The 15,561-nt window shown below is 30.4% G+C and overlaps 2 protein-coding genes across 2 annotated transcripts; one reads left to right on the forward strand and one right to left on the reverse strand.

Moving 5' to 3' along the window:
- Positions 1 to 522: 522 nt before the first annotated feature.
- Phrf1 (PHD and ring finger domains 1) lies at positions 523 to 13,249 on the reverse strand. The gene is made up of 14 exons (XM_076308183.1): positions 13,069 to 13,249; positions 11,762 to 11,919; positions 11,455 to 11,529; positions 10,894 to 11,268; positions 10,585 to 10,818; positions 10,284 to 10,441; positions 9,609 to 10,155; positions 9,211 to 9,455; positions 7,899 to 8,546; positions 6,839 to 7,811; positions 2,707 to 6,513; positions 2,193 to 2,321; positions 1,875 to 2,005; positions 523 to 1,035 (listed from the first exon to the last, which is right to left on the reverse strand). Exons 2-14 carry the CDS (start codon positions 11,876 to 11,878, stop codon positions 1,017 to 1,019), a joined length of 7,458 nt encoding a protein of 2,485 aa, XP_076164298.1. The 5' UTR covers positions 11,879 to 11,919; positions 13,069 to 13,249; the 3' UTR covers positions 523 to 1,016.
- Positions 13,250 to 13,795: 546 nt separating this feature from the next.
- Positions 13,796 to 15,257, forward strand: Rps13 (ribosomal protein S13). Its single transcript, XM_076308185.1, has 3 exons — positions 13,796 to 13,879; positions 14,404 to 14,531; positions 14,910 to 15,257. The coding sequence occupies exons 1-3, from the start codon at positions 13,857 to 13,859 to the stop codon at positions 15,212 to 15,214; spliced, it is 456 nt and encodes a 151-aa protein (XP_076164300.1). The 5' UTR covers positions 13,796 to 13,856; the 3' UTR covers positions 15,215 to 15,257.
- The last annotated feature ends 304 nt before the right edge of the window (positions 15,258 to 15,561 follow it).

Here is a 15,561-nt window from a genome sequence, read left to right on the forward strand (position 1 = left end):
AATAATGCATTCCAATGTGTATTTATTTGAGAAAATTAATAATTTAATATCTAGAAAAATTACACAAGTACTAATGTTATTCCTTAGAAGTGTGTATGGGAATTTTATAAAATTTGTGTATTGTTTTCTATATAAGATTTCATCCATGCAAGTTTTGATATTTAAATGTTTTTAATCATTTAAAATTTTAGCAATATATTGGGTATAAAAAATTTGCATTGAAATCTGAGCAATATTCCTTTTTTACAATATTCATGTAATAATTGCATTAAAATTTTAATGATTTCAAGTAATCGTTTATAAGTTTAAATTATAATGGATTTACAATTACAATAATAAATAAATTATTGGCCATTTAAAGAAATCAGATTTACCGATTAATTGCAAATTGTTACATATGTTAATTCGATATATGAATTTACATTCACAACTTATAGAGAAAAATAGTTAAAAATTCACTATGTTTACAATTGTTCTTGATTAAATTTTAAAATATTTATTATTTTTGAAGTTCAAATGCGTTTAGAAAACAACAGTCTAATGAACTTGTTCAATTATGTATTGAATGTCCATGAATTTTAACATAATAAATTTCAATATGTTTTATAGATTTTCATAAATTTTTGCACATACAATGGAAAAAATAATAATCGATCTTCAAGTAAATGAATTTGGATCTTTGGAAATTTAAAAAAGATGAACCAGAAATTATATAATCAATGGATCTTCCGTAGAGACAATTGGATTCCCTGACAAGATAAAGGGTATTGTTTATATAAATAATAAATGGTACTCTTACAAGTTAATCGATCAATCAATCCAGCAAGCAACCAATCGACCAATTAATCAATCGACCAATCAATGAATTAATTACGTATTTACACAGAATACAAGATACATCGCATCATCGAGGAGGAGACTAGCTGTATCGAAGCTCACTCACCGCTCATCGAGCACGATGATCGCCTGAACTACGAAATTGAAGGGAATTGAACAGACACCTAGCTGACTCGTGATCAACTCCACAAGATTTTCCTAAAACAAATGAATTAAACATTTCTGAAATTTCAATTTGTTCGAATTTCTGTTCAATATATTAATAAAAATATGTAAAAAATAAATTACTTTTGACTTCTTTTATATTCAAATATGTAATGCGCCAATTATTGTTTTCAATGAAATTTAAAATAAAAACATAATGCAGTAATTCTTGCTTTTAAGGCGTAAACTCAAGCTCGCCAGCTGCCTTAGATTCGGAATTGGAAACAAAATACACTTTTGAGTCTAAATCCGACCACGCGTGAACCCTCTGACGAGGAAAATAAATAAGATACACCGAAAGTGAACAAGATAGAATATTAACGATAAAAGGTCAAATCTTACGCGTATCAGTGTATTAGTACTAATCCGAAATAAAATTGATTATTTTTTTTATTATATTTTTATGAAAGTATTATCAATGGATTGGTGAGTTTTTTATGATGAAAATGAGTACAAACACAATATTATTCAAAATGGCAAGATAGCTTTTGGCGGCACAGTTGCCAACAGCTCAAGTTGACGGATTTCGTGCACTAAAGAAACAAATGATGATAGGAAAGAAAAAATTCCACCTTGAAAGTGATGATTACTATAATAGTAACAGTAACATGACAATTTTTTACATGAAAGCAATATTATATAATCTTAATTTATAACCATTATTTCTGTATTAATCCCTAAATTTATATCATTTTAAATTTTTATAAAGTTTATTTATTTTAAGGATTATTTGCAAAAATTGTAAACAGTTCTATTTACAATTCTAACGTATATATTCATTTACAATTTTTGGAAACATACTTTTTTGAGGAATTAAATTTTAAAGTACTTACGCGGGTTTAGAGGCCTTTGCAGAAGAACTCTCAGAAGTTTTCTTCTTGCTATTCCTGCATTTCCTGACATAAGCTTCTATTAAATGGGCGATCTTTTTTGGATTGATCTCCCCTGTTTTATTGTGACATATCTAATAACACATAAATTGTCATAAACAAAGAATTATTTATGAAATTGTTACTATAATTATAAAAACAATATAAACATTACTTGTATGAAAGTAGTATATCAATATATAATAAATATCCCATTATGAAAGTATTATTAAATGAATTTATAATAGATATTAATATCTTCAAGTAACATTAATTATATACCTTGGGTACTGCTTTTCGCATAATATCCTTGTACTCTTCTTTTGTAACATGTTTTTTTGTATAATGTGGCTTTAGTACTAATTTCACTTCTTCTACCACTCGCTCTTGACGATTTAATTTCTTTAGGAACTATGTAATGATAAATCATAATATTAATGAATTATAAAGTAATTTAATATAATGCTGTATTTTAACAGTTTTTGAAACTTGTTCGAGACTTACTACTTTGAGTTTAATTTTTAAATAATAAATAATTGTTGAGTTTGTATTATAGTCAATATTTTATTTTAAAATATATGTAAACTTTAAACATCTCAAAATATCAGAATTAGATTAAAAAGCAAATCGAAGATGTCTGCGAACACAAATGAACTATTATATAAATTCAATATAGACATTGTTATCTTAGTATGTAAAATCGATTTTACGAAAGTTTTTGATTTTTATTGATACGTTTACATTTTTTAAAATTGGAACTAGTGTGTATTATATTAATTTTGCATAAAAACCAAACCTTATCCTTGACTTGCATTTCGACGGCAGAACTTGGAAGATCATCCAATATTTGAAGCTGATTCTCATCCATTCTCACCCCAACTTTTGGATTTATAGGTTTTTTCTTTTTATCTTTGTCAGGTTTTTTATTTCTAGCTGGTTTATTGGCAGTCTTTGTACTTGGTAAAGCATTAAAAAGAGCATCAAAGGCATCTTTTTTCTCTGTACTCTTCACAGTTTTTGAACTACTAGTTTTTGTAGTTTGTGATCCAACAGTTCCTCCAGCACCTCCTGCCCCAGTACCAGGTGAACTATTGAAATTTGTAGGACTTGGTGGATCGAAAATTCCATCACTGAGTGTTGATCCAGGTGAATATGGTGAAGACATATCCACATTATCTGCTATTTCTGTACCGGGATCATTGCCATTTTGTCCATTACTCTTTGTTTGGCCAGATTTTGAACTTCTCGATGGTTTTCCTGAATTTACGAAAGCTGCAGGTGCTTGAGAACGATCGCTGGAACGTTGTTTTTGTTGATTACTTGGTGAAATTCGATTCGACTGTAACAAGTTCCGTTGACCGCTGTTTGAATTTGAAGTATTAAAAACTCCACTTCTTTGTACTGCTGCAGCTACTGTAGCAAGTACAGGATTCATTACTGCGAAAGGATTATTCTGATTCTGTACATTTTGTTGACTTTGTTGTACTTCTAAGTTTCCAGTTGAAACCACAGTATCCTTATTATTCTCATTTTCATTAACATCGTCCCTTTGCGGAGAAGCTCTCTTAATTGTAACCATAGAAATAATTTTAGGCTTCTCCAGTTGTTTTTCTTGACTTTGTCTTTCTTGTTTTTGTATATTTTCTTCCTCAAGAATGTTTCCATCTACAGAATCATGTTTTCTTGGGGACCTTCTTCTCTCGTCACTAGAATTTGCTTCTTGACTTACATCAGGTGTTGGTGATCTAGATTTTGTTGGATCAAATGGATCATAAGCATCTGGACTAGTTGGTGGAGAAGTTGGAGGTTCTGGAGGAGTATTTGGTCCGATTTTTAATCTTAATTCTAATTCCTCTTGTGCTCTCATTTCTAATTCTTCTTCAACTCTTTCATCCATTTCTTCTTCTTCTTCTTCATCTAAAAGTGGGTTTAACATTGATGGACGTAAATTACTGGTCTGTTTATTTATTGAGAATTTTATTTGAGGTTCTGGAGGAGTTTTTGGACCTTGAGAAACAAATTGTTCTCTCTGTGGAGAGTTCTGTGAGGGTTGACATTGATCTGGTGTAATTTGTTGAACCTGTTTGTCATCGTCATCGCTGAGAACTATTACATCTCTTGGAGATGGAGTCTGTTCTCTGAATGGAGATTGATCTAAATCAATTACCGCGACTGGTTTTTTTGTAGCTGCTATTTCAGCAGCTTTCGATTTTTTCTTTTTATCCTTTTTAGGCTTTGGAGATTTAGAACGCTTATCTTTTGACTTTTCTTTTTTAGAGCGTTTTGGAGGTTCAGCTTGAAGAGGTTCTCTACGACGACGTTTCAAAGGAGGAATTAAGGGAATTGTTTCTGGAAGTTCTGGGACTCCTGTCTGAATATTTTCATTATCTTTGTTAAAGCATACACTAACCAAAATATTATCTCCACTGGCAAAAACTTCTTTCGAAGGTGGTGGGGTCCTGTTTCTTTTTCCTTTCCTCTTTTTTTCATCTTTTGATTTCTTGCCCTCTTTCCTACGTTCCTTCTTTTTCTTTTTAATGGCTTCTTTGTTTGTTAGTATTATAGTAAGATTTTTTGGTGGAACAGCAACATTATCTAGTACTGGAGACCATTCTCTGGATGCAATTGGTTCTTGCTGTACATGTTGCGGTGTCTTTGATCTAGATCTTGACCAAGATGGTGTCCATTGAGCACTCCAGGAATCTCTCTCTTCTCTTTCTCTTGAAAAATCTTGCTCTACAATTTTATCAACTTGTTCCCAGTTTCTAGAACAAGATCTTACTCTTGACCGTGATCTACTTTGTGCTTTTCTCTTTGAAAGTTTCCTCTCTCTAGATTTTGAAGATTTTCTAGGTGATTTTGATCGAGATTTCTTTCGATTTCTCGATCGACTTCGTGATTTATATTTTTTCTTTTCTTTACGTCTATCACGAGATCTAGACAAAGACCTTCTGGACCTTGATAGTGATCTTCTCTGTCTGGACCTTGAAAGTGATCTTTTTGACCTTGATATTGATCTCCTAGATCTTTTCCTTGACAAAGATCTTCGTTTTCGAGAAACAGATCTTGATCTTCTTCTAGAAACTGATCTTTTCCTTGAAGAAGATCTTCTTCTGGATGTTGATCTTCTTTTTGGCGATTTACGTCTTCCTCGAGAAAGGGATCTTCTTCTAGAAAGGGATTTTGAATAAGATCTACGATCTCTAGACCAAGATCTTTGAATTCTAGTTCTAGATCTACTTCTGGATCGAAGTTTGGAATATGATCTAGAACGTTTTGAACTACAACTCCTAGATCTACTTCTTTGTCTCGATTTTTCTCTAATGTCTCTTCCATATTCATCCTTTCTAGGTCTTGAGGGTCTTTCTGCAACTATTTTTCTAACATCATATCTAGGTAATTCTTTTCGTTTTTCTTTCTTTTTAACCACTTCTTTTTTTTTCTTCGGTTTATCTTTTTCCTTTGACTTTGATCTTTTTTCCTTGTCTCTGTATGATCTTTCTTTTGTGCTTTTTGATAGTTTCTTCCATGCTACTTGGTTTTCCGAAGCAATATTTTCTTTGTTCTTTTCAGTATCCTTACCTCTTTCTTTTTTATCTCTTTTCTTACGTTTCTTGTCTTCTTCTTTCTCTTTTTCTATTTTCTCACCTTCCTTTACAGTCTTTTCTTCAACAATTTCTCCATCTTCCATTTCTTTTTCCTTACGTAAACTCAATAAAGTTAGTTCGTCTTCAAAATTCATTGCTTCATCTGTCTCTGAAATAGCTTCAGTGCCTAAAACATTATAATCTACTGGCGTTCTACAGCTATCTAAATCGTCAGGTTTATCTTTTGTTGGTGTAATTGGCTCTAAACCACTTTCAAGAGGTGGCAACTGTTCAGACGAGGATTTCGATTCCTTTAAGGGAAGTTCATCTTTACAAGGAGTGTATGCTCCATCAGATTCCCAATTGTTTCGATCAGCAACTTCTTCAATTATATTTTCTTTATCCGATGTTTCTTTTTCAATAGGAAATTTTTCTTTTTCATCTTCATCTTCCTCCTCCTCCTCCTCCTCTTCCTCCTCCTCCTCCTCCTCTTCTTCCTCTTCCTCTTCCTCTTCCTCATCCTCATCACCGATTCGACGCTGTTCCTTTTCATTTTTTTTACTTTCTATATCATCAAAATTTTTAACATTTGTTTCACTACGTCCTTCCTCCATTTTTGAGATCTCCATTGGACATTCTTCATCAACTTCAATTTTTGAAATTTTGGGAAGTGTAGTAAAAATTTCACTATCTTCTTCCGATGTTGGTTCCGATAGACATTCATTGCTTAATTCATTTTCCAATTTTGTAGGAGATAATTGAATTATTTCCGTACAAACATCTATTTTAGAAATTTTTTCTGTTACATCAATTGTAGAAATTTCTGTTGATTCTTTCTGTTTTTGGTCTTCATGTATACCTTTCTCTTTGATATCTAAAGGATTTGAAGATATTAAGGACTCTTCTGAAACTTCCTCTTTATCTTCTTCCAATTGAATTTCATCTTCAAATTTGCTTTTAGCAATTTTTTTTCGTTCTTCTTCACGATCAATAGAGGTTTCTTCCTCCTTTACTTGCTGCAAAAATAATTTTCATAGAGAATATTAAATAATAAGTAAAACAATATTAACACTTTATGGAATGGTCATGCGGGATGTAGCATATGCACAAAGATCTGGTTCAAAAATGTTTTTAGCTCATAGAATATGATAAAAAAATAGTAATATGTGTTCATAAACAAATTGGTACTACAATATTGTAGTACTTACAATATTATTTAAAGATTAAATTACAAAAATTTCACTGACAATCTATTTATTATTGCGCCCCATTTCTCCGGTGATGCCACCGGGAGATCAGTCCGTAAAGTGTTAAGCAAATAATATATTATTCACTATTCACCTCAGTTTCCTTTTTTCTTTCGTCTCCACCCTCCTTCTCTTCCTCTTGTAGTCCTAACAATCTGTTATTAATCTTCAATTTACTCCCAATTTTGAAAGTAATTTTTCCTCTACTATCATGAGAAATTTTCTTTGGCGGAATTTTGCTTAAAGTTTGTCTCTCTTTCCTTAAGGCTTCAACATATGGGTCTGATGGTTCTGGAATATCAGCAAGATCACAAGCTTGAACATCACCAACAATAACATCATCATCATCTGGAATTGAAGGTGGAAGAGGAGGTGGTTCAAGAGGCCCTATTTGTTGTGATAATTGTTGTTCAGTATGCCGTGCTACATCCATCGTTTGAGAAGAATAGATTGAGAAATTTGGACAGTCAGCTTGAGAGTCTTCATCATCTTCATCGTCATAAACTGAGAGACGAACTGATGTATCTAAAGCCTCAGGTTGTGGTATACTTTCTACAGTCTTCTCTTCTTTTGTTTCTTCCACAACCTCTTCATTCTTTTTTACTTCACTGTCACTATCACTATCCACAGAAAAAGGATCATATTTATCATTCTTTGGAGTATCTTCCTTTTGACTATCATCAATAACTAATTCTTGGTCACTATCCTTATCACTTCTAGAATTTTCTTCAAAATCTAAAAGACCTGATGGGGGTTCTGGAGGTGGTAATAGTGCCACTGAACCATTTTGCTGATCTTGAAGTTCTCCATCAGATTTTGTTTCAATATCACAATAGATGTCACAATCTTCTTCTTGTCTAACAGAAGCATTTTCAGTATCTTGTGGTTGCTGTTCTACAGATTGACTTCCTGAAGTATCTTCTGGTAAGTTTGCTGGCATATTATTTTGAGGTCGATCAATCGAAGCTTGTGGTGATCTAGGACGATTAAACCTTTCAGAAAAGGAATGATGCTCAAAGCCTTCAGTGAAATTAAATGGAGGTCTTCCTGGAGGCATGAAACGAAATCTGTGAATGTAGTAAAATAAAATTAAAACAAGTAAGAATAACATTCAACTTAAAATTGCAGTTAGTAATATTTAAAAGTAAAACTACCTTTCATTTCTAAAATGTTGAGGATTTCGGTTCCTGAATGGTGGATTTCCACCAAACATTGGAGGTCCACAATGTTCAAAGTTCGGATTATAAAATGCAGGTGGTCCAAAATCTCTTCCAAAATTGCTTCCACTTCCACCATAACTATGTCTTCCACTTCCAGGTAAAGAGTCTCTTCCATAGTTTTGGCCTCCATGACTGTGCCTTGTATTATCCCTGTAACCACCCCTGAAGTTACCCCTGTTTCCTCCTCCACAAGGATTGTTATACATTGGAGCCTGTGTGATCAACTCTGGATTGATTCCAGACACTTCTAATGGGGCATCGGTTCTAGAAACTCTATCTTCTACTACAGAAACTATTTCTTCCATTTTAGAAGATTTTTTATCTTCTATATTTTCTTTCTTCAAATTGTCTAAATTATCCTTTTTTTCAGCTAAAATAAGACCATCAGCTTTTAAAGTTATGTTATTATTTTTTGAATGCCACATTTCTTGATTGCTTAATATACTGCTTAAAAGATCAGCTTGAAGTGATTGAGGATTAGCAATATTTTTTATACGAAGATGTCTTTGAGAAGAGATTACTGAGCGCCTATGTATAGTTATAGTGGGACCCACAGTTCCATGATAATCCTCCGTATCAGATCTAGAAGGAATTTTAAAAATTTGTTTAATTTTTACTAATTAATTTTTTAATATAACAATGTTTGAATAAATATTTTTGTTTAAATAATCATAATGAAGTTTGGACAACAAATATATGTTGTTCAAAACGGATAGTCAATAACAGGTGTCCAAAATTTGAAGGGTTCTTAATAAGAATGATGAAATTGCATTTGAGATTCTGTCTAGGAGTTATTAATTAAAAGTACACGTAAAGTAATAAAAGTGATGGACTTGTACTACTGCCAGCATGCGGACGTCAACTGTATCACAGTGACCGCAGTGGCCGACAGTGCTAAAGCAATCTAGAAGAATCTATTTATCTCGTAGTCGACACAATAACTTACATTACGTAATAATTTTGTAGATCTTTTCAAAATTTTATAAAAGACGTAAATAGTAGTAGTTTTTATAACACTATGATGTTATATCTAAGTCATTACGTCGATTATTAGGTAAGTAAATTTTTCTAGTAATTTTGTTGACGTTTGCGTGTTGGTAGTAATAGAATGCTATTACAACTGACATTATTTAAACATATTTTCAAATACATTAAGTTATAATTTCTGTAACTAAATAATATATTAATGTATAATTGAAATTTTAACTATTTAACTATTTAATTAAAAATTGAATACTATATTTACCCTGGAGGACTATAATTCAAGTGAAGACCATCTCCAAGAAGACTGAGCCTTGAAATTCCAGCATTATATCGGGCAGTGGTCAACGAGGATCTTTCTGACAAAACTGGACGATTTCTAATACTAGGTAATAAAACTGGAACACCTTTTATTGGCTTACAAATACCTAAAGAAGTTGCAAGTCTCCTTTTGGTAGTAGCTAAAACACTAGATACAGTTCTAGCTTGACGTCTGTTCTTTCTTTTTCTCTATAAAACAAAATATTATTACTTCATTTAACTTGAAATATGTTTCTTACACTCTCATTATTTCTTTGTAGTTCTTATTTTACATAATAAATACAATTAAAAAAAAATTAAATATGTTAATTTGAAAAATGAAATTAAAAAAAATTATAATACCCTTCTCCTTTTTGTTCTTTTTCTCGATCCAATTGAAGCTACTTTTACATACGTCACAATTTCTTCTTCTTCTCCATCTTCATTACATTCTGTAATTCTAACTTCTCTTAATAGTGAGCTCCTATTAGAAATCTTTTTAGACTTCCTCGACTTGTTTCTACTTCCATTCTTTTTCGAGTTACTTCCAGTCTTCTTGTTACTATTATTTTTTCTCAAAGTACTTTTCCCTTTCCTAGAACTTCCCCTGGATTTACTGTTATCAGAATTTTTTAAATTATTACTATTACTATTTCTTCTTTTAGATGTGAAAATACTGTCATCGCTAGAATCACTCGAACTACTTCCAGATCTTCGGAACTTCCGCGAGTTTCTAGAGTATCCATTTGAACAGTTTCGATCTCCAGAACCTAAAGAATTAGAGGCATTGCTTGGGGAAAGGCTTCGACTGTTGTCTCCAAAAGACTCCAAACCAGAAGAGGTAGAAGGTTGGTTTGGATCAAATGTTAATTGACGGGTTGGTTGTGGACTGTCATAAACTCTATTTCTTCTGTTAACACAATTACATTAAATGATTTTGTATTGTTTATTAAAAATATACAAAAAATGAAATTGTACCATACATAATTCAATAAAACTCATATTCTTTATATATCTTTATTTTATTCTTCTTAGTACCTGCGAATAGTAGCTCTAACACGTTCTGTATGCCTAGTACGAGGTACAATCCTTGGCTGAGTATCTTGAGGCACACCAGTACGTGTTCTGCCATAAGAAACGCCAAGTCTACGAGCTTCTTCCATTAAATCCGAAATTTCGTCTAAATCAATTTCCACCTAAAAAGATAAATATAAAATAAAGATACGAAAACAAAATAATTTAAGATTTTATTTGATCTTATTAATGTGATACTCTTGTATGAATATTTATAATAATCATTCAAAATTTTAAATTAAACCATAAATAATATAAATCTTACAGCTTCTGCATCATTTTGACTGTTCTGTGAACACTCTGGACAAAACCATTCTTCCATAGGTACTTCATTCATTGGAGGAGTCAAGCACTCCAAATGGTAACCACAATCGCAACCATCACAAAGAAGCATACGATCTTCTCTATTACTTTGATGACATACTTCGCAAAATGTAGGATCCTCCAGAGGTTCATCTTCCACATTAGGAGTCACTTCCACTGAAACATGTCTTATAATCTACAACAAAAACGAAATTAATTTTAATTTTGTTAAACATTGTGAATGAAAAAATATTAATTTTAAAGAACATACCTGTCCACCAAGTTCATTTCTGACATGGATTGCTGTAAAAGTTTGACGATCTACTGGGCAAGTATTTATATTTTTGCTCCATTCAATTAAACATTCTAGACAAAAACAATGTTCACAAGAAGAAGGAGTGCCTAACTGTTGCTTTCTAAAAGGAAGTAAGCATATAGGACACTTTTCTACTTGGTCATCACTAGTGTCTGTATCTGTGTCTGATACAATTTTTTGAGGATTTTTAGATCTTGATTTATCAAAAAGCTTTCGTTTAACTGGAGATTTTTTTCCTGATCCCGACGAACTGCTCCAATCTGACTGCCATTCTGAAGATTCACCTGAACTACTGCCTTCATAACTTGTCTCATCCTCTGTATCGACTCTCTGATATTTAAAACAAATACATTCTTTACAATGTCTCACATATTTACAATGTATAATGTAATAATCATTTATTAAATGAAAGCTCAGCAAAAATAATAAATATTTAAATAAGTTAAAGTATTTCTCATTTTATAGGCTGATATCATATTGTTTTAAAAATAATTGGAGGTATGGCATGTAGCTTACATGGTGTTGTCTTCGAACAATTGGTCTTTGAATATCACTATCTTCATCACTAGTTTCACCTTCACTAATAACTCTCTGTAAATGCAGAATTCAAATTTATACTATATGAAAAGAACACAACTGGATTAAAGTTTTGGAGTTTATAATTTATGATCCAATTAAACATCATACTGATTTAAAAAAGGATTTTATTATATTTTAAAACTGTTTTGGATTTCATATATCAAGATAAATTAATTTACACAGATTATCACAAATCATTACAAATTTTATCAATTTTAGTTAACACAGAAACTTGTATACATACAAAAGTCTTTTTCCTTCTACGAGAGTGCACAATGGATTCGTCACTATCTTCACTATCAGATATGACAAGTTTCTTCCGCTTGCCCAATTTGGGAATCTGATCGTTGTCACTGGACATTTTAACTAGTCTATAAAATCATACCTGCTTGGTCACATGTCCTATATGTAATTGCAAAAACAAAAGATTGTTAATAAGCAGTATTAAATCATATTTTCATTATTATTTAATTGTTATCTCATCATTGTCATAAAAATTAAAAAATTTAGATATTTTAACGCATCTGTTTAAAAACTGTCATTTGAAGCTTAGACTTTTTTTCTCTTTATATTTTTGACATATTTAATTAATTTAATATTTACATATGTACATTTCATATATGTATCTTAAATGAATTATATTACTATATATAAAGTGTTAAAGGGTTAAAAACAATAAATTTATCCGCAATAATTTTTTGTAATAAGAAATTAAAATAATAGATTTACAGTACAATTGAATGAATTAATATATCTAAGTTATAGAAATATCATATATTTAATTAAAGTAAATCTACATTATAATAAGGTTTAACTGTATATTATAATTATATGGAGTCAAATGTAAGGTAATATAAACTTTATTATCAAAAATTAAACTCAATAGGGATAATTAAACAATATTGTACAAAAGTTATAAACTAAAATTAAGATGAAATCTAATATTACAATTAATTATTGCTTATACGTCAATTAAGACAACTTAAAAAAAATAATCAACACCATAATTACATCACAGTTTATTAAACATGAACACAATGAAAATTAATGTCTGTGTAGTAATAAGTTTTAGTTGGATTGAAATTAAATGAAATTGGACTTAATGTCATAGCAGATTTAAGTAAACTTATAATCAACATGTAAGTTACATTAAAATTAGAAAATCATATCACAACCAAGTCTCACCAATGTCATTATACATTGCTATAAATTGTAAATTACCAATGTGATTAACAATTTAACTAATATAGCCGTTAAAAACTTTTAATAACTCAATGTAATTATATACTCAAAACTGATTGAAATACTTTGTGAGTCACTGTATATAACCACATTAACACACTAGTAATTTCTTTTCTTTAAAAAATATCTTAAAATTGAATATTTTACCCCTTGGTACAAATGACTAATATTTTTTTCTAAATTACTATTCTTGTGGAATAGTTTAAAAAACTTCTATAATAAATTTTCAATATTTCCGACGAAATTACACGGAGAGTAACGAACAAGAATTGAGTAGTATCGGGGTGAACCTAGAAAACGTCAATTTACCTTCTTAATTCCGAAGATTCCGAATTATCACTATATCAAGAGGATCCAATATCGATCATACATCATCAACGATTCAATTATTGACTGATTCGATGTTGACTTCGATGGAGATTCACAAATGTTGACAGAGGGTACGCTTAAAGTTGAGAAACTGCCGACATTTTGGCTGCCGACGCCGTTCGCGACGTTGCGCTATTTTCTCACTGCTTGACTGATTGTCCACAAAAGTGTAAATTCTATAAACACTTCCACCAAAAAAATAATAATCCCGTCTAGGAAATATTTTTATGCCTATAATAAATTATTAAGAAATTTCTGATATTTACAAGCTGGAAGCTTTATAGATAGATACTTGAATTCGGTAATAAGCATCCGCCGGAAGCTTGAAAGAAGCAGTGTGTTTGACTTCAGAGATTTATTCTGTAGTTAATTTTCTTTGATCAAATTTTTGATAATGCTTGCTTTAACTTCTAATCTACATCATTAAATCAATTATTTCTCGTACTATCGCTTTTATATTATTGTATTATAATATGATATTACGTGCAGTATGAGGAATGAATGGCTTATATTAATTCACTTCAAATTTATTTCATATTAATTAATTCATTTATTAAATTGTGTAATCAATTAAGTCTCGGGTTTCAAAATATTGTTTGTTAATATTGTCCAATAATTCTTTTAATATGAATTTTCCCGCCTAAATTTTAAATTAATAGATGTTTCTACTACATGCTAAGTGAACTAGAAGAGCGCTGCTGTCTCTTACCGAAGAAAACCACGCAAAGATGGGTCGTATGCACGCACCAGGGTAAAGTAATTTAAATTTTAGTATAATTTATCTTTGTAAACCTTTTTAGATGTTTTTTATCTACATAATTTTTATTTTTTTTCATTATTATAATATAAATTTATGAATCCCTTGCATGAAAAGTTGACGAAATAATATTTTATTGGTGACCATGTGTTTTTTATTTAAATCGATAATAAATGAATATTATGTTAGTTTAGGAATGTTTTGTTGCGTCTTATTAAAATTTTAGTACTTTTAAGTTTATAGTTGAGAAAATTCGTATATTTTGAAAACTTGATAGAATTTTTACTTTTTCGTGTACATAACCTCAACATTCTGAACATTTTTATGATATTTAATAATCAACGTGTTTGCTAATTATCTTTCGTCATGCTTGTGTTTACATAACTGTTTTTAAGACAATTTCAAATATTTATTACTAATATTAAATTAAGAAAAGATTTAATTTAATCTAATTTATAGTCATTGATTAAATACATTATATGTAATAAAATTAGAATTTAACATTTGTAATGTTCTAGAAAGGGTATATCCCAGTCAGCATTACCGTATAGACGCAGTGTTCCGACATGGCTAAAGTTAACACCAGAGGATTGTAAAGAACTGATTTATAAGCTAGCAAAAAAAGGCCACACACCCTCTCAAATTGGTAAATTTTCCTTTTCAGTTGAAATATTGAACATCTGAGAACTATCATTATAAGATAATAATGTATACTTTTAGTTTTTAAGTTTTATTTAATTAATCTTATTCAAGCAAATTAAGAAAGATTCAATGTTTTATCATTGTTTCTTAATATCTAAGTTTGCGATATTAAAGAGTACATGGTGACTTTTGAGATGATTGTGACCTTTTGTCTTCTCATCATAGGTATTCATCAACATTTTAAAATCTTTTCTAGGTATATTATAGTTATATATGAGCTTATATACCTCTTTTATTTAATTTAAACAATTTTTCTATTTATGTATAAAATAAATCAAATAAAATAGACTAATAATTATATTATAATGATCAAAATTTCTAGGTGTAATTCTACGAGATTCTCATGGAGTGGCTCAAGTACGTTTTCGTACTGGAAATAAAATTTTGAGGATTGTTAAGAGCATGGGTCTGGCTCCAGATTTACCAGAAGATCTTTATTATTTAATTAAAAAGGCAGTAGCTATTAGGAAACACTTGGAGAGAAATCGCAAGGACAAAGACAGCAAATTTAGATTGATTCTTGTAGAGTCCAGAATCCACAGACTTGCCCGATATTATAAATCAAAGGGAACCCTCCCAGCAAATTGGAAATATGAGAGCTCCACTGCCAGTGCTCTTGTTGCTTAATTGTTTTTTGCATTTCTTAATACAATAAAAACTTAAATGACAATTATTTGTATTTTATTGAGCATACCTTTATATAAGTGTAATTGAGATATATTCTTCACAAATTTTTTTTTCATAATTAAGTGCTATTATTCTCAGAGACTTCGTATTATTGGGTTTCTAAATGTTCTTTAAATGTATGCATGATTTGTTGATGATAATTTGTAATTAAATACAATAAAATTTATTTTAGAACAATTTTTACGAACTGTATAAGAAAATATATTTGATAAGTTTACTTAAACTTGATCAAACAACTAGAGAACATTATGTTTGACTTCCCAATATAAATTTACTATTTTTTAATT

The sequence above is a fragment of the Ptiloglossa arizonensis genome, chromosome 4 (assembly GCF_051014685.1).
Source record: "Ptiloglossa arizonensis isolate GNS036 chromosome 4, iyPtiAriz1_principal, whole genome shotgun sequence".
In the NCBI taxonomy this organism is placed as follows: domain Eukaryota; kingdom Metazoa; phylum Arthropoda; class Insecta; order Hymenoptera; family Colletidae; genus Ptiloglossa; species Ptiloglossa arizonensis.

Excerpts from the sequence above, each read along its gene's own strand:
- Phrf1 (XM_076308183.1), bottom strand. The coding sequence starts at position 11,878 with ATGTCCAGTGACAACGATCAGATTCCCAAATTGGGCAAGCGGAAGAAA. Across the intron at positions 11,269-11,454 it reads TTGTTCGAAGACAACACCAT|AGAGTCGATACAGAGGATGA; the intron begins GTAAGCTACATG and ends TTTAAATATCAG. Across the intron at positions 2,006-2,192 it reads TGCGAAAAGCAGTACCCAAG|ATATGTCACAATAAAACAGG; the intron begins GTATATAATTAA and ends ATGTGTTATTAG.
- Rps13 (XM_076308185.1), top strand. The coding sequence starts at position 13,857 with ATGGGTCGTATGCACGCACCAGG. Across the intron at positions 13,880-14,403 it reads GGTCGTATGCACGCACCAGG|AAAGGGTATATCCCAGTCAG; the intron begins GTAAAGTAATTT and ends GTAATGTTCTAG. Across the intron at positions 14,532-14,909 it reads CCACACACCCTCTCAAATTG|GTGTAATTCTACGAGATTCT; the intron begins GTAAATTTTCCT and ends CAAAATTTCTAG.